Raw genomic sequence first — 24,597 nt, 5'->3', positions numbered from 1 at the left:
TCAAGCAAAGCCACAATATCTATAGCTTACGAACAACACAGCCTTTTAACCTTTTTATTAGGGAGAATTACGAGCAGGTATCAAAAAAGAGATTTAATTATTCTAAAGTCTATTAACAAGTGAAGGGGAAGTAATGACAAGTTCCAAAATAGGTAATGATAATAAGTTCAGGCTAGTCACCTGTTATTAGACTTTTTGTAATTATATTTCTTTCTTGGGACATCTTGATAATTCTCCCTTTTTATTTTTCCAAACACAGATTTAAAAACCATGGAGACAATGTTCTTCATGAACAAGACTTCAACCAAACATCTTGGTTGAAAAAAAAGGAACAAACTAAATTAAACTTCTTGCACACAATATGTATTGATGACCGGCGATAGAAATTTTTTTACTGCCAAAGCGACAAATAAATTTCTATTTAAAAAAATTAATTTCCAAGAAAAAACACGTAACTATTGATACCAATTAGCATGCTTGCAAGAAATCCTTATCAGAAATTTTATCGATAACAAAAATGATATTTACCTTCAACAATATGGGTTGTTATTTTTAAGTTTAGGGAAAAAGGCCAAGCTAGTATTTAATGGTCGGTGGCTGAATGGTTTCGGGTGGCGGATTGTATGGCAAAGATGTGGCCAAAAAATTGAGGACCATATAACCCACCATGTATACCCATGAATGCATATTCTTGGACGACATATCAGTATAATGGACTTGAAGATGAAGATCAATGTGCACCAAAAGGTTGGATGGTCGGCCAAAACTTTCTGTCGTTTTTATGGCGTTAGGGGCATTGGCAGCCATTACTGGAGAGCAAACGGAAAAAATAGCTTGGGGTTTTGCTGATAGTGAAAGCAACTTTTTGTGGAAGGCGAGAGAACGTGTAGAAGCTATGCTTCCTCATAACGTTCTCTGCAGAGAAACACAGAGAAGTTTGGTGCTTTCATGGTGGCTATGCCTCTGTAGAGAGATCAAAGTACCAATTCAAACTTGTTAAGGATGTTTGGAAAATAGGAGTGGGGGCTCAGCTTGATGAGAAAGTGATTATTGAATAGTAATGTTGAAGAATTTTTTGGGACAACTTATCTCATTTAGTCGTGGAACCAACAGTAATGGGTAAAGTGGAAGGAACTTGATTCTCCAAACAATGATGAGAGTTCAAATGGATGGAAAAAAAACTGAACCCATATTTGAATATCTCACTTTGATCATATTGAATCTCATATAAAACGTGGTTGAAAAAAAAAAACGTTACGGAACAAATGGTGGAGAGAATAAAATTGAGGAATATGGTCGAAAATATAGAATAGCTAGAGTGAACATTTTAACTTCTTAAATGTTTACTCCTTTAATTTTAAATGTAAGACTTATTTTGTAGTGAAAACCGGAGGAATACTGTATGATTGCGAGGATGTATTTTGTTGCCTTGACTTGTTTGCTTAGGTTCTGTGAATTTTCAATCTTCAATATATCTTTATGATTTGTATTGGCATTAATAAGATGGATTTCTGTTTTGGTCCAAAAAGAAATCTTTATTTTATTTTTGTAATGGTCGTTTCACAAGTAGATTATTATTTCTTAGCATGCCAACCAAAAATAAATACTTAATTAGTCTTTGCTAACTAAGTCATCGGGGCAAATTGATGTGTTACTTCCTATAAGTTTTTTTCATTAATTTTGAAATCTAGTTTAATTCAGTTTTTTTTTCTCAAGACAAAAATGCATCCCTTTATACTCACCGAGACCCTCCTTGTGGCTAGAACCTTCATTTGTTTTTATATTTTGTTTTTCCCCTAAAAAAAGAGATTGTTATTTGTCTATATTAAATTCAAGATTAGATTAATTGTTATTATTCGTTTAATCATTATCTATAATATTCTACATTACTTTCAAAGCTCCAAAACAACATTAACTGCGAGAACAAATTAACTCAATTGAAACTAGCGTTTTGGGTGTGTTAAGATTAGTGGCAGCAAAACTGACTTTTATTCTAACTAACTTTTGTGAACTTAAATTCAAGTAAAAGTTAGTTAGTACAATGTGATTTATATTTAGATTGGTGTTTGTAAAAAGTCAATTAAAAAAATTAAAACTTGATTGGATAATTAGTAGAAAGTAAATTTAGTTTTAAAATGACTGAAAATGATATGAGTTTTATAATACACATAATATTTTAGAGAGATTATGTAATATATAATATAATTAAGTAATTTATTTAGCTTCCTTAATTTTTTCAAATTAGTCTATTGAGATCTTATATTAAAGAGTGCAAGTAGTATATCATATATATATACAATTTGATAATTCAAGAAAAATATTAATTAAAATAATTAATTTTTATTAGGTTTTTTTTCTTTTAGAAAAAAAAATCAAACTACTGGGTGAAGATAAGACCCACCTAAATGCTCTTATGGATTGAAGGTGTTCCAATTTTCCTTGGCAAAAAAGGAAAAAAAAAAAAGAAAAAAGGAAGGCATTCCAATTTTCCCTAAATTTATAATACATTTGTTTTTAAAATATGACTTCGTGAAGTTGGGAATGAAACCCAAGGGAATAAGGTCAAAGCATAACCTCTTTGGAGTTTGGACTCCACCGTCCTGGAATGAATAGCGGGAAAGCTGGAATGTAAAAGTGCTTTTTTTTTTTTTAAGTGCTTTTTCATTTGATTTTGGTCAAAACAGACTGATATTTTAAAAACCTTAGTTTGGCCCAAATTATGGTTTCATAAAAAGCAAAAATGTTGTTTTTTTTGAAAATGGGGTCTTTTTTTTTTACATTGTAAATACTACCTCCAATTTTTAATATAAGAGTTAGTTGACTAATTTGAGTAAATTAAAAAAAATTAATTAAGTTAGCTATTTGTAATAAATAGATATTATCTTTTCTAAAATATCTTTTCTAATCATGTGTATTTGTTAGAAGTATCATTAGATGAAATATTTAATATGTGTAACCGCTACAAACACCATTTTAAAAAATGGATAAATATAAGAAATAAAATAGATTGAGATTTTATATTTAAGACTAAGTTGAATATCAAAATAACTCTTATATTAAAAATCAGAGTTAGTATGTTGTTTAAAAAAACTAGTTATGAAAAATATTATGGTATTTCATATTTTAAATCTTTAAGGCGAAATAATATTTTTCTGTTGGCAAAAAAAATTATTTTTCTAAAAACATATTTAATCTTATATTTTATAAATACATATACTGATGTTAATTATTTATTAATTATATTTTTTTTATATATTATTTATTATGTTAGTAAAATATATTATTAACAATTTATTATTTCAAATAAAAATATATTATAAAATCTATCTTTTATGTAATTATTATATTAACTCATGTTCTTTTTAGTAATTTGTACGTATAAAAAATGCTTAACAATTATCTAAATACTCTTTTTATTAAAATTATTTTTTACAAAATCTATTCTTTCAAGATCTATTCTCAAAATAATTTTTTTTTCAGAAGTTATTCTCTAAATTATAGTTTGATTTTATACCGTAGGCCTATTAAATAACAATGCTAACCCAAATATGACTTTTATGCCAATCCACTAAAAAAAAAAAAGCTAATTTTGGCGTTACAAGAGTTAGCTCGGGACTTGCTGCTGTGATCCCAAACCCATCCGAAGCCGCCTTCTTCAATGTGCCCCGTGTTGATGGGGATAAGTTTGTGTTTGTCCATCTCTTCTCCAAAATAATTATCACCAGCAAAAATACAAAAAAATACATATTAAATATTAATTTTAAAAAAAGATAAATAGATAATGTTAAGTATGCTTGCAATGATTTTGACTACTCTTATGAAAATTTTGACAAATTCAAATATATCATAATCATATATTATCATTTTGAAATTCAACATATATTTTTTTTTATTTTTTTTCTTGTGACATGATATCTTAAAAATCATCAATAATGGAACTTGTCAGGGCCGCGTGCGGCTTGGATGACCTGCTGATACGGAACGCTTTCCCTCATGCCTTGTTCTCCAAAAAAAAAAAAAAAAGGTTAAAGAATATATTTTAGTCTTTAAAGAGTATATTTTGAATTATTTACCTCTATATCATGTTTTAATTTGATGTTTAACTTTATAAAGTATATTTTTAATTTTTTAACACTAAATCCCTTAATAAAAAATAATGATATTGAGATTTTAAATGCTCATAAAATATTATCAAATGATAAAACTAAACTTATAAATAAAAACACGTCTTGTAAAAATTTCTTGTTTTGAATTTATTAATTTCAAACTTTTTTATAGGATTCTATCCATTAATTTTTATTTTTAAAATGATTATGATTGTTATAAACAAAAATCACCATTTAATATTAATATTTTATAGTTAAAAAATTAAAAATATACTTTTTAAAGTTGACAGAACAAATTAAAATATTGTATAAAATTAAAGAACAAAAATTAATTTTTCAAAAAAATCATTTTTTGAGCAAAGATAACCACCAAAAAAATTAATTTTCAAATTTTTATAGGATTTTATCTATTAATTTTATTTTTAAAATGATTATGATTTTTTTAAAAAAATCACCATTTAATATTAATATTTTATAGTTAAAAGATTAAAAATATACTTTTAAAATTGACAGAACAAATTAAAATATTGTATAAAATAAAAAATTAAAAATTAGAATTTTTCAAGAAAAAAATCATTTTTTGAGCAAAGATAACCACCAAAAAAATTAATTTTTTTTAAAATTTGTTGGAAAAAAAAGGTCTTTATTAAAAATTTTAAAATTTATGGTCCTAAATGTAATTTGACGGTGCTGGTTCTCAAATGTGAAATGTCCTTCTCGGTTTGCAAATGTGGAATGTCCTTCTCAGTTCTCTCCATTTGTTTGACGAAAAGCGGTGAGCAAGAAAAGTAGGACACAGTTACGAGTCATGAGAGCCTCTCCACTTGTTCCCCATCTTACACAGAAATTAGTGATAAACTTCATCTCAAATGGCGAGGCTGGGCTCCTATCACATCGCTTCTATCTTCTGTAGTTACTACGAGATGGCATTGCTTCTGTTTGCTCTCCTTTTACTGATTTTCTTTCAACCTGTAAGTTGTCGTTCAACCGTGGAGTTTCTTCCTGGCTTCCATGGACCTCTTCCTTTTCAACTTGAAACTGGTATGTCATTTATCCTTCCCATTTCCTTTTTCCCTCCGGGAACATATTATCACTCTTTCAGTTAGGAGTCCGTTTGGTTTGAAACCGGGCATTAGGAAAAGGAAAATGAGCTTCCTTTTCACCATGCCCGGATTCAATGGAGGCGATCCTCCTTCTTCTTTCTTAGAACACACCTACTAAGTCCGTGCCCCCACTGCCATGCCCAGAGGTCCCGCGCTAGCGGCGCACAGCTTTTCTCCCAAGAACGCCGCCGCACCGATGCCGAAATTGGAGGCAGCGACCACGACCATGCCGAAATTGGTGGGTCTCTTTTCGATGCTTCTACGTGGTTGCCAGCGATGAAGTCGGGCGTTTGTCGGCGCCGACGCGTCGGTTATGTTGATCGGACTAAAAAGAGGCAGCAAGGGCAATGCTTCTTGACCAGCTAGCATGAACTTGCAGAGCTATATGGCCAGATTTTGGAATTTCAAGCTTGAAATTGTTTGGTTTGGTATGGTTTGCCCAAAATGTTTTTATTTGACTGAGTGCCGTCGAATGCCTCTAACTGCAGCTCTCCAATGGTGTGTTAGTGTTTGTTCATTTTCTGGTTGAAGGATATTGTTGTAATTTTATATTTATCTTCATTTCTTTAGTATCTTTTTCACACAGTCACTCTTTGTTACTGTTATCTATCAAACATGTCACTTCTCATCATACTTGTTTGTGAGTCAATTCTCTTTCTTCCTTCCCATTCCCTTCCATCTATCCACCTTCATCCACTCAAATACTGATTGACAGCTTGTTCATACAAGTATATTGAGAGGTAATTTACATTCAAATATATTGAGAGGTAATTTACATTTTATTTTATCTAAATAACTTATGCTCAACTGTCTAGCCCTTAAGTCTTTATGTGATTCACTCGTTGAGATGTTTCCCATCCTAGCAAGCTTAGACAAATAGGAAGCATTTTCAAAGAACCAAAAATATAACTTACAAAAAATCTAAAAAAAAAAAAAAAAAAGAACGAAAAGTATGTGACATCTTCGTATATGAAGTTAAATGAAGAATTAATATCGCTGGTCCCAAAAAAGAAAAAGAAAAGAAGAATTAACATCGAATATGTTATAATGACGAGGCATCTTTTGTTCAGGTATGTGGGAGTAGGAGAATCAGAAGAAGTGCAGGTATTCTACTATTTTATAAATTCAGAGAATAATCCTAAAGAGGATCCAATCCTGCTTTGGTTATCAGGAGGTCCTGGTTGCTCTTCCTTTACAGGCCTTATCTATGAAGTTGGTAAACATCAGCATTGCTCTCCCAAAACTCAAATCTCTCAACTTTCTGTTTTTCCCTAAAATCCTTAAAGTGAATACCAAACTTCTATTTCCATCTCCTTCTCTCATGAGATTTCTTCTCCATTGTTTTCCATGCTAATCTTTCCTATATTCTTCCGGTAATATTGGGTGTTCCCAAAAGGACTTCTCCATTGTCTTTCAAAATCACTTCCTTAAGGGGAAATGATGCAGCATCTCAGATCTTCCTAAAACGTGCACCACTCAAAATCAGAGGAGAAGCTTATTTTGGGTCTGAAATTATACCAGCATGCCCCATATATGTGTGGTTATGTGCATGCGTGTGTATGACCATATGTATAACGCTGTCTTTGGGTGTGTTCTGTGAAGGCCTACTAGCATTCATAGAAAGATACAATGAGAGCTTGCCTAGTTTAATTTGTGACCACAAACTTGGACAAAGGTGAGATATTTATCTATAATTGTATAGCTATGCAGCTGTTTATTACTTTTGCTTCTCACAACAAAATTTCAACATGAAATATTGGTAGGCTGTAAAAAGTATGTATAAAATTTACTTTCACTAAATACATGATACCCACCAAACATATAGTAGAGAAAAGAAGAGAGATATTGCAAAATAAAATAAAATAGAAAATAAAAATCCTTGCTGATATGCAGTCATTACTTAATAAAGTAACTTTTTTCTTTCTAATTTCTTGCTTGTTATTTGTGGAGGAATATTCTCTTGGGAAAAAAACATACTTATATGTATACGCACACTCCTCATAATCCAAAGTTGATATTTTTGCAAGGTGATCCTCACGCTATCACACTGCTTTTATTTCTTTCAGGTCAGTAGTATTATCTTTGTAGATTTGCCTGCTGGAGCGGGCTTCACTTACGCAAAAACTGAAGCTGCTGTTCAGCAAGGTGATTGGAATATTATTCAGCATTCTCATCCATTTTTGAGGAAGGTGTGAGAGTGAGTGCGTGTTATTTAGCGTGATTTTAATTTCATTTATCGCACAACTATCACATTTTAGCAGTTGATTGCTATGTGAACCCAAAAATAAAAAAGATTCATATTATTGTGTGAAAGTCAAGGGATTACTTTTCAATTTCATTCTTTCTTCTCACATCTTTAATCTTATTATTTTGTGTGTTTTCATTCATTAGAAAAATGAGAACTAGGAAGTCCATTGATTCAAGTGAGGTTAACAGTGTGGCTTTGTTTGAGGTCCTGCCAAAACATACATATTAATTTTAGTTTTACTTTATTTAAAATTTCTCCTGATATAAAAGGTCAACATTGTTGACAGAACATAATAGTGCCATACTATCCATGTAGTTGACACCACTTAGTGGGATAAGGCTTGTTGTTGTTGTTGTTGTTGATGTTGATGTATAAAAGGTCAACATTGTAACATTTGTTACTTTTGCAGTGGTTGATTGATCATCCAGAATATCTATCAAATAAAGTCTATTTGGGTGGTGACTCCTATTCTGGAATTCCAATCCTTCCCATCTCTCTAGAAATTTCAAATGGTACACACAACTCTCTATCGTGATAACCTTGCAAATGGATCAGCAAATTTATAATACGAAAATTTTACGTCAAACCTCCAATTTTTGTCAAAGTTTCATCTCCCAATTATTTTTTTGTGGAAAAAAAAAGTTAACTCTTTCTACAACTTGAGGTTATGATCTGAATAATGGGAGTGCTTAAGTCATTCCTTCATATCACAGTAAATGCTGCAAGTTAAAAGTACATTTTATATTGTTGTGAAGGCAAATGACTCTAATAGTCTCCAACTGATTGTGTCACTCTGTCTCAAGCGCAACAAATTTAAAGTTTTATATGTTATGGTGGAAAAAAAGCCCGTGGATATGTTAGTATCTGGGTGTGTCTTTCAATGCACATAATCTGTGAGATAGTAATTCAATTAATCTTCTGATTATGTGAGCCTGTAGGTAATGAAAATGGAATCCAACCATGGATAAATCTGGAGGTTTGCAATCGGTTATCTCTATTTTGTCTTTCACCCTTATTTTCAATTTGTCATTGTACTGCATCTGAACTCAGAGATGTTGAAGATTCTGAGATATTAAAACATTCTTTTCCAGGGATACATACTAGGGAACCCAGTGACTACAGGGTATGAACTAAATTATGCAATCCCATTTGCCCATGGAATGGCACTCATCTCTGATGAACTCTATGAGGTAATTAAGCTCATTAGTACAGGTTATTTTGGGTAATTTTCTTAAAAATATTGTTGGAAAGGGCAAAGAAATAACAGGATTTAATGCTAACACCCCTGAAATGTTTGACAGTCACGTCAGAAAAGTTGTAAAGGATAATATACAGACATAGACCCGGAAAACTTGTCATGTTTGAGAGATTTCCAGTCTTTTCAAGAGGTAAAGCACTAGTGGCTTTGTTTCTTGTCTGAAAATTTGTTCTTATTGGTAATTTCAATTTTTCAATTTCTCTTTCGTTCCAGTTAATTGCAAATATATATCATGATCACATTTTACATCCGTATTGTGGTCATGATACGCGTCCACCAAAAGAAAGTGTACAAAGGAGATATCTAAGTTATCTAAAGGATCAAACCAATAAACTCCTCTCCCCAGATATATGTCAGGTAATCTTTTATTTTTGCTTTTCCTTTTTCGTTTTTTTTTTTCCGGTGATAATTCTTTCTTCCTTTTTCGTTTTTGATTTTTCATTATGTCTTATAAACTCAAGCACAACTTATTCAATTAGTGCCTCTCAATTTAATCCATTTATTTGCATGATTACTTTTTTTGTTTTTTTTTAAGAGTCAAGTCGTTGAATTGGATGAAGTATTGCACGTAATGGTTGCCCGGAATGCACTTGATCACATTACACATTACACGCATGTGCTGATTGCTTGACAATAGATATGGGCAGAAGTTCAAAAACTTCACACACCCGCGAATTAGCACGAGAAATTCTACTTTTTCAAGATAACTGGCTGCAGGAAGTTTTAGAAACTGTCTGTGAGGAGTTTTGGCGCCTCATTACAAAAGTTTTTGTGAAATATTGTTAAACATTTATTTGGTGAGAAAATTTCCAAAAGTTTTACTGTTTTCTTGCAATGGATCCCTAAAGCAAAAAAAAAAAAAAAAAACTAACAGACGTTCTTGAGAAATTAGTTCATGTGACAATAACAAGTGGAAGTAAAAAAATTGCTGAAGAATTAAATTGAAAGGATGACATTCGACGAAAAGGAAATGAAAAACAGTAATCTGCCATGAAATAATTAGTTTTTTAATGTTTTAAAAGTCTATTATGCTTTATTCTATCTTAATTTGGTAAATTAATAACCATGATATTCATTATATAACTTTAATTCACTAATAACTCTGATGTTAATATTTGCGTTCTTCCTTTTCCTTTCTTACAGGGAAACAAATATTTACTATCTAATTATTGGGCTAACAGTGATGTTGTTCGCCAAGCATTGCACGTTCAAAAGGTTTGATCACATATATAACCAATTCTCTTTTGGTGGTATATCCTTGTTTCGGCTTCATACTGCTTTCTACTTGGAGTTATCTTTTATTTCATTGTATAACCCTTGAGACATTGAGGGGTGAAGTACTATTTCGGTGTGGGAAGCAAGAGTGGCACCAAATCAAGGTGGACTCTGAATACCAGATATGACCTCTAAATAATAGGGGTCAAGGTCGGCATCAAGCAAAAGAAAGTGTAAAAGTGTGTTTGCAGCTATTGTTTAAATCATTCAACTGACATCAGCTAAGCATGAATCAGGGCCTGTAAGGATAATGAATAAGAGACTTGAACATGTTTGGCCAGGACCAAATTTATTCTAACAAGAAGAAACCATCCACAGCCACAGGAATTGGGCTATACCCTTAGGATCTTGGAAAACCAGTGAAGTTCACAGTTATCTCTTGCCATGGCGTGACTGATATGGGTAGATATTGGTTCATTTGTTACTTAGATAAGAACTTAATCTATTGAACATATTAGCTAATGAGCAACAAACTTTTCATTCTTCACCTTCATATTCTTCAGGTGAAAGATCACACCTTCCTTGTGTCTTTAAGTTCTTACATGGTCACCTATTCAAGTGGCATAAAATTCTGCTGGTACAAGCCGCTTAGTAGGTTACTTTTTGTAACAGCAACCCTGTTTAGTACCAACAAACTGTGTTTCAATTATGAAAATAGCTGGTCCATGAGAGAAGTTGACAGGAACTAAAGCTAGCAACTTATCATTTCCATTTTTTGTAGAGTGCATCAATCACTTCTTTATGCAATGGAATAGGTGAACCCCATCAATCTGAGGGGATACCACTGTTGTTCAGGAAGTTAGGCTATTGGGGGAATGAGCTTCTCCAGGTTTCTTTGATAACTTTTTTCTTTTTCTTTTTCTTTTGTTTTATTGCCAAAAGATTCTTTGAGAACCGACATCAGCAAATTTTTGCCCAGCAGTGCCTTCACTTCAAAATTTCTTGGGTGATAGCTTAAAGCCATCTTACATTGGTGGAAACAATCATTAATTTCTTATCGAGCTTCCTAAACATGCTGCCTATAGGTTGAGTGGGTGATCTGGAGTTAGGGTGGCTTATTTCTTCATGCAAGAAGAATCAATTTCCACAACAATCTCTCTTGAAATTTTTTTATTGCAAAATATAAGTGTAACTTTCACCTTCAAAATTTCTGATTTCGTTTAAACCTTGTCATTCCGTCTGAAGTTCTTTGTGGCTAGTTCAAAAGGCTTAGGCATTGAGCATAAATCATCGATGTATCAGTCAGTCTATGGATATAAACGTTAGTGAAAGCTGCATTGTACGTTTGGACCCATGAACAGTGTAGGGTCCAACTAGTTTGGGTTCCATGCAATACAGAAGGCCCAACACCTAATTTTAATGATTTTTTCTATTAGCCTGTTTAAGTCTACAGAACCCTCCATTGTTTAATATTTCTAGGCATGGGCCGATCAATCATTGATTCATTCTTCTTTTTTGATTTTTGGGCTGCATGAACATGTTCAACTTGATGCTAAGAAAATGCACTCTTGGACAGCTTCACATAAAAAGCATTGTCTTGCAATGTTCGGAGAGCCATCTCCACATATGCTTCCGGTATTCTCAAACTATACAGTTAATTATTCGAATGAATTACTATATAAATTCCTAGTCTAGATGACACATAGATGCAACCATAGTTATTCTACAACATCATCAATTCAATTAAGCAACCAATTAGCTTGTTAAGTAAAATTGCTGTAATTAAAGACTAAATCTCCCAAAAAAAAAAATAAATAAATGGCTTCACCTCCAACTTCAGTGGCCCAAGTCTTGGCTGTGAATGCTGATTAATTAATTATCCTGAATAAGTTGGTTTATGGAGATGCTTCTTTTTATTTTGTCCATCCCATTTAATTTACAGATGATTTAGGTGTTTTATGGTGCATTAGTCTCTTGTTTTGTCTTCATTTGACTTATTACATGTGAAGCAGGGAACTGCAAGAAATTGGACGCTTTGCAATGGGGACATACCTTTTAAGCATGAGATTGATAGCAGTTTTTATTATCATGTAAATCTCAGTACAAAAGGCTACCGCTCATTGATTTACAGGTTAATATTTTATCATCCATTGGTTGCTATTATTGTTCTAAATAAATAAATTAGCGACACTTACCTCGGCTCAACTGTTGGGCAATCCTAGGTATTCAGTTAGATTCCTGCCTAACCTGTTCTCTTCTAAAACCTCAAACCCTTTTGCCTTTTGAAGGAATAAGAATATCAAATGAATAAAAGTCAAATAAAGTGGGGGAAAATGGGGAAAAAGTCTCCCATTAAAAATTTTATTGATGAGGAGGACCTTGCTAAATCTGTATTGGCACTGTATGTATACAAAAATTGCAAAGTACTGTATTTTCTATGTATAGAACTTCAAATTCTCCTCACCAATAAAATTTTCAATTTGGGATTTTCCCCCAAATTTCCCGGCAAAGTAGTTCTGAATTTTGTTGATAATGTTGCTCTGGCAACTTAATAAAAGTTTGCTCTTTGCAGTGGTGATCATGACATGGTATGTCCTTTCCTATCAACACAAGCATGGATCAGATCTCTGAACTACTCCATTGTTGATGACTGGAGGCCTTGGTATGTCAGTGGCCAAGTTGCTGGGTAGGCCTTGTGTTATATATTGTATAATTAATTAATTAATGCTTAATTTATTTTATGAATGATCTATTATTCCAATTATACTTACTGGAAATGTTCCTTTGGATTAATAGGTATACAAGGACTTGTTCAAATCAAATGACATTTGCAGCTGTCAAGGTAAAATGTAATTATTTCATCAAAATACTCAGTTGTTATCGAGATTCAAAAAATGGGGTGGGAATTATTCTGTTTGAAACTAGAGAGAGAGGGACTAAAAGATGGCTGATTGAAACTAGCTTAATGTGATAAGGGCAAAAGAAAAAAGTAAAAGATGTGTCTATGCTATGGGTTGGGAATTATTCTGTTTAATTTTCCTCTTTTATAATGGAACTATTCTATTTAATTATTATGTTTTTGATGAATTTACGTCCAGGGCGCAGGACATACAGCCCCGGAATTCAAACCTGAGGAGTACCTTGCCATGTTCAGCAAGTGGATTTCCAATGAGCCTCTCTAGCAACATCATCTGTTCTTGAAGCCTAGCTAGATATTGATGAACTTCAATCACATAAGAAAAATGATATTTAATTAATATTATATAAATGATGAAATTCAAATTAAATCTCACTATTCTCAAGTGATAAATAATATGGGGACAATATCAATCCAGGCCCCCATACTTTCATTATCTCTTCTTTCGTGGGTTCCTGTGGGCTGTTAGAGAATCTGAACAAGACAAGCTCCCAAACAACACAAGAGAAAGGGAAAATTAGAACAGAAGACTTGTAGAGAAAAATATTTAGTCAAAAGGATCATAAAAATTAGAATTATTTAAAAGGACTAAATGTTAAAATATAGATTTTTAAATAGCACGTTACCCTTGTCCACTTCCTTCGTTCCCTCTGTGATTCTTCCGCTCGTGTGCTCATTCAATGGCTTCTACACTCGATTCCACCACTGACAAGCTATTCAAGCTCAGCATCAATGCCAAATTCGCTTCCTTGCCAAATCTCGAGATGATTCTTCACCTTCTAATGTTGGAATAGGTAGGGCTTTTTGATCATCAGATAGCATTTGTGCATTTGATAATTTAATTTGGATCCCTCAACTCAAGTGAAAACTCTAATAGAATAATACTGGAATTGAATTATACTTCTCATTTCCCTCTGAACAGTGTATCAGCTAGAAAGAGGTTTTGTGGATTATTATTTATTTGGATATCAAGTATTTTATAAGTCAGATGTTGGAGATATATTTTTGTCTTTTGAAAGAGATCCTCAATTTGTATTTGAACAGTTGAAAGGAAGAGATTTTTAACCTTTGCCATCATCAATATCATACCTTTAAGGAGGCATTGTTGAATGGAAACGAGAGAATATAGGCAGATTAATTATGGATGATTTAGCCTTTCTAAAAGTATATTTTACTATATGGTCCTTTAAAATATTTCTAATTTTTAGGATATTTTTAACTAAATATTTTTCTCTACAGGTTCTTGGTTCTAATTCTTCCTAACAGAAATAGTTTCAAGTTAACATTTTTGTTAATCACCTCCAAATATTAATAAAATTAATTAAGTTAATTATTTATAATAAATAGATATTGTCTTTCCTAGTAATAGTTAGGAATTACTTAAAAATAAATAAATATGAAAGATAAAGTGAATTAAGGTTTTATATCTATAATCAAATTGAATTCCCAACTGATTCTTATATTTGCCACTAGTGGTAGTAGCAAGTTTAACAATGTTAAGTTCACTTCAGCAAAATATTTCATCGAAGATAAAAAATATGACCTTATGATATTTACTTGTTAATTCCCATATCTCTTAATTAATTAATTATAATGTAACCACTCATTATCTTAATACCCCATGATCTTATAACATCTGGAAAAATATAAAAAAAATTAAATGACGTATTGCTAATGCCCATGATTAAAAATACTCCTATCATTATTTGAATTCCAATAAGTAATTAATATCAAATGCAGGCCAGCGTACAAAGTTTCTCTAATTAAAAAAAAATAAAGTAAAAAAATGTTTTAAGTAAATCAGAACAAACAACAGTAAGTAGAATTAAAACTTAAAAATAAGTTAAAATTGTCAATAACAAGAGTTAGTTGCCATATAATTAATCAGGTGACAAAAGTTTATAAGGAGACGGTAATAAAAAGTTCCGATCAAAACAAACTTTTAAACAAGTTCATATGAGTTAAGATAACTCTCCTTACATTCTTATCTCATACTACCTCCGGTCCTTAATATAAGATCCCGTTTGACTTTTAGTTTGATCCTAATTATAAGACCCCAATCCATTTTGTCTCTCATATTTATGCATTTTTTTCCAAGATAGTCCTTCTAATAATAATAGTTCTAACCAACACACTTAATTAGCAAGGATATTTTAGGAATGACAACAATTGTTTGTTACAAATAACTAACTTAACTTATTTCTTTAATCTCCTCAAATTAATCAACTGGATCTTATAATTAGGATCGGAGGTAGTATTCCGTAAATCATGTTCGAAAAGTTACTTATAACTCAATCAATCCAAACAAACCTTGAATAGATGCAAAAGTTACGGATCTAGATTCTTCCCAGAAGACTCATATAGTCCACGTGGAGAGAGAATTGAAGACACAGAGATTTGTGGGCCCCACATAGGTCCCACCCTTTCTTTCCTCTTTCGACCTTCCCCTCTGATTTCTCAATGGCTAAAGTGCTGCTTTTGATCATTTCTCTCTCAGTCTCTCCTTTGTCCTCCTTGCTCATCGTGATTCATGTTCTATGGTTAAACTATATACCCTCGCATCCCACGGAGGCAACAATTAAAGACCTCGTTAAAGTTTCATTGTATTAAAATATTTTCATACTTCTATGTATATGAAACTTCCTTCTTAATTTCTTATTTCACTTGGTCTCATCCTCAAATTCTGCTACTCCCTTCAGTATTTAATTAATCATCTCAAACACGTAAAAAATTTTTCATGAAAATGACATCCATGAAAATAACATGCGTTATTGCCTCGTGATTGTTCTGAGGTTCCTCGCTTCCTTTACTTTTATGTGTTTATTTTCAGTTCATCGTGGACCTCGCAGTACTCCCTTCAGGGTGCAATTTGATAAATACTATTTCTAATTTTTAATATAAGACTCAATTAATTAATTTGGAAAAACTGAAAAAGTTACCAAATTACTTTAAACTTTTTATATTCATAATCTTTTAAGTTAATTTGTGTTACTTATAAATTGATATATAATATAATGATTCACATAAATTTAATAATTTTCTTAATCTCTTCAAATTTGTCAACCGAGTCTTATATTAAAGATTTGATAGTATATAATTAGGTTAGGTTTAATTATATGATTCCACGTCACATGATCACTGTTCAATTAACTTGCTACTGTCGTTATCTACAACAGAGAGATCGCTTCCTGCCATTTTCTCTTCTATAAAATCTTGTGGTGGGATGCTCCAAGGGACACTCACAAGAAACAATTAATATATCAGAAGAAGAGAATAAAGAAAAAGAATGTGGAGTGACGGCACCACCGCCAATACGGAGCAACCTCATTTTCTGGTGCTGCCATGTCCAGTTCAAGGTCACATAAACCCTATGCTTCAGTTTTGCAAGCGTTTGAAGCAAGAAGGAGCCAAAGTGACGCTAGTGGCCACTCGTTTCTGCTTCAACAACACATTACAGAAACTTCCTTCTTCCATAGCCATTGATACTGTTTCTGACGGATTCGACAAAGGTGGAGTTGCTGAAGCAGATAGCTTCAAGGGATACTTTGATATGTTTGAGAAGGTTGGCTCAGAGACTCTTGGTGAGCTCATTGAGAAGCTTGCTAGTTCTGGAAATAATGCAGATTGTATTGTTTATGACTCGTTCATGCCTTGGGTTCATGGGGTGGCTAAGAAGTTTGGGTTGAGCAGTGCTTCGTTTCTGACTCAGTCTCTTTCTATCAGCAGTGTGTATTATCATTTGCAGAGGAAGAAACTGGATATTATGAAGATGGAGATGGAGATTCAGCTTCCTGGGATGCCATTGTTGGAGCCTAAGGATTTGTCTTCTCTTGTGTTTGCTCACCAAACTCATCCAGACTTGTTTGATGTTCTTTTGGCCCAGTTTTCTAACATTGACGAGGTTGATTGGATCCTTTGCAACACATTTTATGAGCTGGAAAAAGAGGTCAGCATTCTGCTACTTCAGTTTTTTATTTTTATTTTTCCTTTCTTTCTTTCTTTCTTTTTTTTGATTTTCCCTGTAACTTTTGGAACTACTCCATTCTTTGATCTCATTCCGCGCATTGATTTACCTTGTCTTGCCTGCAAAATTGACTCATTTATATATGCTTGTTTGCAAATGAGATTGTTATCATTTATCTTTTGGAGGCTAAATTATACTACGTTAAGCCTCCATGAATTTAGAACCATGTACAGGTAACCTTCTTAATATAATATCTAAAACTTAATAATACATCCCCATAAACCTTTACAGATAACTTCAAATTACCAATTTTATACCCCTCTATTTATATATGTATTACCTCCGGTCCTAAATAAAAGAGTTAATTGACTGATTTAAAGAGATTAAGGAAATAAGTTAAGTTAGTTATTTATAATAAATAGGTATTATCTTTTCTAAAATATCCTCACTAATCAAGTGTGTTGGCTAAAACTACTATTATTAGAAGGACTAGTTTGGACAAAATGCATAAATTGAGAGGCAAAATGGATTGGGTTTTTTTAATTAGGATCAAAATAAAAGTCAAACGATGTCTTATATTAAGGATTGAGGTAGTATATAACTTTTCAAGCTTTGGGTTAACTACATTTAAATTCCATAAAGTTTAAACTATTTACAAATGAATAATGAACAAAACTAATACTATGAGAATTATGTGTATAAATGTAAAAATTCAGTGTGGTTTATTGTAAAGTTTCGAAGGGTAAAGAGATTATTCACATATGATATAAAAGTAGGGAGGGTTTTGTATAATTTATTAGCCTATTTTGTAATTTAGTAATTTAAGAGTATTTACCTCATTTTTATTCTACGCCGTATGTGTTTTCCACATTTTTGGGGGGTCAAATAAAGAAGTATATTTTAGATAAAAGTATGAAATGCTCTTCTGATTTTAAATATAAGATCTATTTTATAGTGTAATTTATACTATAAAATAAGCTTTACATTTAGGACCGAAATAATGAGTATTTTGAGATCACAACTGAATGTAAAAGTTAATTTAGAATCGAAATATTGTTAAATATGTTTTCGAATGCCAATAATGGCCATAGAAAAATATTATGGGGCACGTGCAATATAACTGTTTAACAAAAGAGCCACTTCTTCACAGCCAATAATTGCGCATCACATGCTTATAATCTTTTCCTTTAATGTGTCCATAGATTGCCACTACGTAACGAATTATCAGATTGAAGTCGCCACTAAATAATGAAGTAAATTATATAGTTGGCACAAAATAATGAAGTAAATTATATAATTAGATGGCAGAGAGACAAATTACGTTTGCACATCTTGGTATATCTATATTAATGCATCATTTAATTAATACTGCATTTATATTTCATATGGAGAGTACTTGTACCCTTTGTCCTTAACATAAGTCATCCCATTAATTAACGAACAACCCAACTAATCCATTGCCTCTCTCTCTCTCTCTCTCTCTCTCTATATATATATATATATATATATATCTCCATTGATTGCGACAGATGTGTAAATATGTGACTTTTAGGTGGCTGATTGGCTGAAAACAATTTGGCCGAAGTTGAGAGCAGTGGGGCCAACAGTGCCATCTATGTTGCCAGACAAAAGGCTGAAGGAAGATGAAGACTATGGTTTCAATCTCTGCAAGAATGAAGATTGCTGCTTGAAATGGCTGGACGATAAGCCCAAAGGCTCGGTGGTATACGTCTCGTTTGGAAGTATGTCTAACATCAAAGAGAATCAAATGCAGGAACTAGCTTGGGGTTTAAAGCACCGTGGTTACTTCTTCCTGTGGGTTGTGAGAGAATACGAAGAATCCAAACTCCCAAAAGACTTTGAGAAGAGATCAGAGAAAGGCCTAGTGGTTTCCTGGTGTCCTCAACTGAAAGTGCTTTCCCATGAATCTGTAGGCTGTTTTCTGACTCATTCTGGTTGGAACTCTACGTTGGAAGCTTTGTGTGCGGGAGTTCCAATGGTGGCTGTGCCTCAGTGGACTGATCAAAGCTTAAATGCAAAGAATGTTAGGGATGTTTGGAAGATGGGAATGAGAGCTGAGGCTGGTGAAGATGGGATTGTGAAACGTGAGACATTGAAGAATTGTATTAAGGAAGTGATGGAAAGTGAGATAGGGAAAGAAATGAAGAGAAATGCCATTCCTTGGAAGGTTTCAGCTTCAGAAGCCATTGATGAAGGTGGAAGTTCTCAGAAACAGATTCGAGAGTTTGTGGAGAGTCATAAAAAAGTTATGGAAATGGATAAAACTGATGATGAATCTTCTCGTGTTACAAATCGTATTGTCCTCTCTGCTTGTCCATAATCTGATCTGCTATAGCTGGCTACAGAGCGGTGTGAGACAACAACAGTAGTACATTGCATATGTCAGTTAACTACGGATTAAAGTTTAATTGTCTCTTGTTTTATGCTTCTTTGTCTACCCAAATTAATCCAAAGTTGACTTTTTTGTGCTTACTTATAAGCTGTTAGCTAGGAGAGAAAAATTAAACTTGATTTAACCTGTTAGCTTAAAGTAAGTCCCTCTTCTAATAATCATCATGGGATCAAATTAACAAGGCTAGTACATTGTCCCCTCCCTTGTGTTTTGTTAGTGACTAACAATGAGAATATACTACAATTTATCCTTGTAATATGTCCAATGATTGCAACGATATATACAAAATAGGCTTAAGTAACTACTATCTCTAGTACTTAGGGGGTATTTGGATAAAAACCAAACAATTGTTTCAAAAGTATTTTTACAGTTTACGAAACAGATATGTGAAGGAGTTTATCTCGTTTTGTAAAAAATGCTTTTAGGAAGTGCTTTTGGCAATAGCCAAACACCCCCCCTCAATAAATTAAAAGAGCCAGATAGGGGTAGAATTTGTTTCTAAATATAAGATTTCAATTTATTTTGTCTCCTAGATTTTTAAATTTTTCTCCAAAATATCTCCATTAATTTGTAAGGAGTTCCCCTTAAGTGGTAATTCCAATGCACTTGATTAAATATGGTAGTTTAAGAAAGTCAATGCAGATTTGTTACAAAAATCACTTTAAATAATTTGCTTAATATCCTCAAATTAGTGATTACTATATTCGGTTCTTAATATAAAAGTTAGTTTAACTTTTCATTTGGTCCTAAATACAATATCCCAATCCACTTCATCTCTCATATTTATTCATTTTTTTAATGTAATCCTTGTAGTAGTTGTACATATTAATGATCCTATCAATTGGTAGTTATAACTAATACATATGATTAGTAAGGGTATTCTAGAAAAGATGACAGTTCTTTATTACAAATAACTAACTTAACAAATTTTTTTAATTTACTTAAATTAGTTAATTAACTTTTATATTAAGATCGAGAAGTAATATCTAACTCTTCAACATGTGGTAATATAATAAAACTTGGTCAACCAAGACGGTACGCATGATGTATTACAGGGGCTGCCTACCAAACCGATCACACTTACTTCTTTTTTTGTGGAATGTAATATCTCTCTCTCTCTCTCTCTCTCTACCCTTCTCAGAATATGGGGGTTTAGAATGTTATGATTCTACCAACTCTCACACCCTTCAACATTATTACAGGATTATTATTATTGTATCGTCTTAGCGGCTATAAATTTTACAGGTACAATTAACTCATATGATTTTGAATTCTGCTTCTGTGCAATTAACTCATATAAATATTACAAGTAAGTACAATTAACTCATATTATTACAGGATTATTATTGCTTTTCCAGAAAGCTCCCAAGATGTTATTTTCCCCGTATTTTGGAGCTGAACTTTTGACCAGAGTAATAGTGAATCCTGTATGGCAGATTATTATGGGTTCAGATTGTTGCAGAGAGGTCATCGTTTCGTGTCGCCTTTGAATGGAAGAAAAAGTTTAGGGTCGATTCCAAGGGAACCGATCTGAAGGAGTTCCTCTAGAGAGAGAGTGTGCTTCTAGAGAGACAAGCTTTCCCCTTCCCTTTTGCTGGAGAAGATCAGAGTCTCTTCATCTTGCCCCTAGGTACTGGGTTTGAGGTGTGTTCCTCTGGTTCTGACTTCTGAGTCTCTTCGGTTTCAATAAATTTTGTTAAGGGTTAACGTGTGATTTTAACTATAAAATTTATCCTAAAACATTAGGTACCAATGCACCATAAAGTTTATTTAGGTAAAAAATATACATAAAATTATTAAAAGGAGGCATCTGGCACTACCTTGTTACTGTTCGTTAGTTTACTGTTAGAGGAACCTATGAAGTCAGTTTTAATATGTATTTTTAATAATAAAGTTTACATTAAGGAGCATTAGGCACCATGAAATTTACTGAAATGCAAAAATATACATGATCTTTTCATAAGAAAAAAAGATAACAAAATTCTCCAACGTCCGTTAATTTTTTTTTTTTTTGGGTCTTACTCAATATCACTTTTTCTCTTTACTCATTCATACTTTCTCTCCTCCTTAGTATAATGGACAAATTTGAAAAAAAAATTAAAGAAGTAGAATAATTAATTAAATATAGCATATAGTACATGATCTCTCTAAAATATTTATATGAATCGTTTAATTATATATTAGTTTATAAGCGAAACAAATTAATTTGAAGAAAAATGATAAATAAAAAACTTTAAATTTAATTTATTTATTTTTTTTAATCTCCTCAAATTAATATATCACGTCCTATATTAAGGACTAGAGGTAGTACTTAGGTGCAAGTAATAAACCTCATATCCTAGAAGAAAAAGGCATTGTTTTGTATAAATACATATAAAGGCCTTGGAGGCTAAGAAAACGACATGACAAAAAAATGTACGTGTTGACTATAATGAGAAAAGATAGATCGACTTAGAAGTGAAAATTAATGGAAAGAAAATATAGAATTTAGTGGGATCCAAAAGAATAAAATTAATTAATGTTTATGAAAGTTGAAGAATTTTGTTATTTTTTCCCTTTTAGAAAGTTCATGTATAGTTTTGCATCCAAGCAAATTTCATGGTGCCTTGTGTCCCTTGATGTAAACTTTGTTGCTAAAAATGCACCTCAAAATTGACTTTGTGAGCCCCTCTGACAGTAAATTAACGGATATTAACGGCCTAGTGTCAAATACCCCATTTTGACAACTTTATGTATATTTTTGTACCCAAATAAATATTATGGTGCCTAGTACCCTTTAAGATAAACTTTGTTGTTAAAATTGTACTTTAACTTTTTTTCTTTAATGTAGCAATATTTTTTCCGTTAAAGTTTCTACAACTTTTAGAAATTATCCTTTTGCTTTCATTGATATTCCCTCCCTCGCTTGTCATGAAAAACATTTGGCCAAATTATATGATTAAAAAATTAGTTAAAATTAGTTCAAGATAATAAATGTATAAAATTATGGAAGGGAAAATAAAAGAGAGAATAAGAAAATGAATAAATAGTGCTTCTAAAAATAAGGTAGTAAATATATCAAACATTAAACTAATAGAGGTAAAATAAGAAACTGGTGAAAAAAAATTTAAGACATTTTGCAATTTTTTTTAATAAATGGAGTAAAAATAGTAATTGTTTTTTGTGAAAAAAAAGAAGACCGAAAGAGCATAATTTATAGGAAGGAAAAAGGAGATGCAAAAGTCTAATAAACTGAAATTGAAAAAGTCAATGACCATTTTTACAATAAGTCACAATATTTTATTAAGTTTTGTAAACTATCATGTATTATTTAAGGATTATCAGATTATGTTATGAACATGCTTTAATTTTCTAGTATGGGCCAGGGACCAAAGACAAACTTATATAAACAAATCATTGGGCTGGAAGCTTCATAACTTGGGCCACCAGAAGTTTGAACTTGGTTTAAAGTTGATCTCTGGACATCTACCTTCGTAAATATTTCAACCATGGGTCAAGGGAAGAATATGGTTTAACTCATTTGATGTGTCAAAAAGTTAAATGTGTTGGGTTGTTAGAAATTGCGTTGCCCATATGAAATGGACTGGGCCACACATGACTAAGATTCAAGATTGCGCATCGAAACAAAACTCATCTTATATATTTATTTGGTATCTTGTAAGAAAACTTTCAAAAAGCCAATCTAGACACCCTATTATGACTCCATTTATTTCACTGGCTAGTTTTCCTGCTTAGCTTTTGTTAAAAGTTCAATGGATGCTATAATTCGTTCTGTACCAGTCCATGCTATTCAACATTTATGAGCTTATGTGTTGTGGAGTCATTATGATGATAAGCTACCCCTCTCAATGGTGTGCCCCGATTTTTTTATTTCTTGTGGGACATTCAAAATGACTTTTCAAGCTAACTTAGGCACCGTTTGGATGTTTGCCCAAACCATGGTTTGGGGGTCCAAACCATGGTTTGGGTAAAAACCTACCCAAACAGTCATCCCAAAAACCAAACCATGGTTTTGGGTCAAAACCATGGTTTTGATTCCAAAACTATGGTTTTGAAAAAAGCAAAAATTTTTTGCTTTTGGAGAAAAGAGGGAGAGTGTGAGAGCCTATAGGATATGTATCTTGTTATTTTTTTATAAACATATTTTTTTATAAACATATTTAATCTTATATTTATAAATATATATACATATTAATTATTTATTAATTATATTATCTTATGTATTATTAATTATGTTGGTAAAAAATATATTATTAATAGTTTTATTCCTTCAAATTAAAATATATCATAAAATCTATTTTTCTGTAATTATCATATTAACTTATGTCTTTTTTTTTAGTAATTTGTGTATATAAAAAGTACTTCTGATAACAACTATCCAAACACTCTCACTTTTCAAAATCACTCCAGAATCTATTCTTCACAGAATCTATTCTCCAGAATCACTTTTTCAAACCACGGTTTGGTTTCATCCAAACACACCCTTATTCACGTAACTTTGACTATGGTTGCTATTGTAACTTTTGGAGTTAACTCAAGCATTTCCAGCCATGTTTCTTGGGTCTCGTGCAATTTTGTTGTTTTTGGGGAACGGTTTGAATCCTCATCCATGATTGTTCCTTTTTTGGGTCATACTGGATACCTAAATATAAAACTTATTTTACAGTGTAATTTATATTATAAAATGAGTCTTATATTTAAAACTGGATGAATATCTTAGAACCATAAATGTGTTCCATATTGGGTTCCACACATTCTTCTTGCCAAGGAAATATGGGTTCAAGACTGTCAAGTCTTCTACTTGGGAATATCTTGTTGACATGCAAACACAGTTCTTTGACCTTGCGGAAAAGGTCAATTTTGAAGGGGAGGGGATAATGCCATGAACGTGCTTTATTTTTCAGTATAGGCTTGAACAGTTTTTATGAGGTATAAAGTTAAACATTAGGGTTTAAGAGGTGTTGAATTTGTTATCTAATGTTCTCTCTGTACCCATTCTTCCCTTTTCCTCTGTATTTTCCTTTCTGCTGTCTATCTCCTTCTGTGGTTGAACTTTTTAGATTGTAGCCTACAGCTGTCTAATGATTAATATATATATATATATATATATAGCAGTTTTATTCTCTATTGTTCCTTTTATTTTGAGTAGTTACAGGGTGATCATGAAACATTACAGGGTCAAATCATGCGTGGCCATACTTTTCCACAATCTTATCTCATAAGATAAAACCAAACTGAAATGCTCCTTGAAAACCAATGCCATGGACGGACTTGTCAGCACATTATTAAATTGCTACGGGCAAATTGCGCAACCTCACCAAACCAATAAGGTTTCACCAATAATTGACTCATATCATTATTATCGTCTTCAAA

The 24,597-nt window shown here is 32.2% G+C and overlaps 1 protein-coding gene and 1 pseudogene across 1 annotated transcript; both read left to right on the top strand.

Annotated features, from left to right (window-relative positions):
• The first annotated feature begins 4,953 nt into the window (after window positions 1-4,953).
• Window positions 4,954-13,283, top strand: LOC114740283 (serine carboxypeptidase-like 17; annotated as a pseudogene).
• A 3,302-nt stretch (window positions 13,284-16,585) lies between these two features.
• On the top strand, window positions 16,586-19,269 carry LOC114740276 (UDP-glycosyltransferase 74E2-like). The gene is made up of 2 exons (XM_028928395.1): window positions 16,586-16,793; window positions 18,364-19,269. Exons 1-2 carry the CDS (start codon window positions 16,611-16,613, stop codon window positions 19,150-19,152), a joined length of 972 nt encoding a protein of 323 aa, XP_028784228.1. The 5' UTR covers window positions 16,586-16,610; the 3' UTR covers window positions 19,153-19,269.
• Window positions 19,270-24,597: the final 5,328 nt, after the last annotated feature.

Source organism: Neltuma alba, unplaced genomic scaffold, assembly GCF_004799145.2.
Source record: "Neltuma alba isolate B1F8T4 unplaced genomic scaffold, ASM479914v2 tig00003097_pilon, whole genome shotgun sequence".
Classification (NCBI taxonomy): Eukaryota; Viridiplantae; Streptophyta; class Magnoliopsida; order Fabales; family Fabaceae; genus Neltuma; species Neltuma alba.
This window is presented reverse-complemented; position numbering and strand designations above follow the sequence as displayed.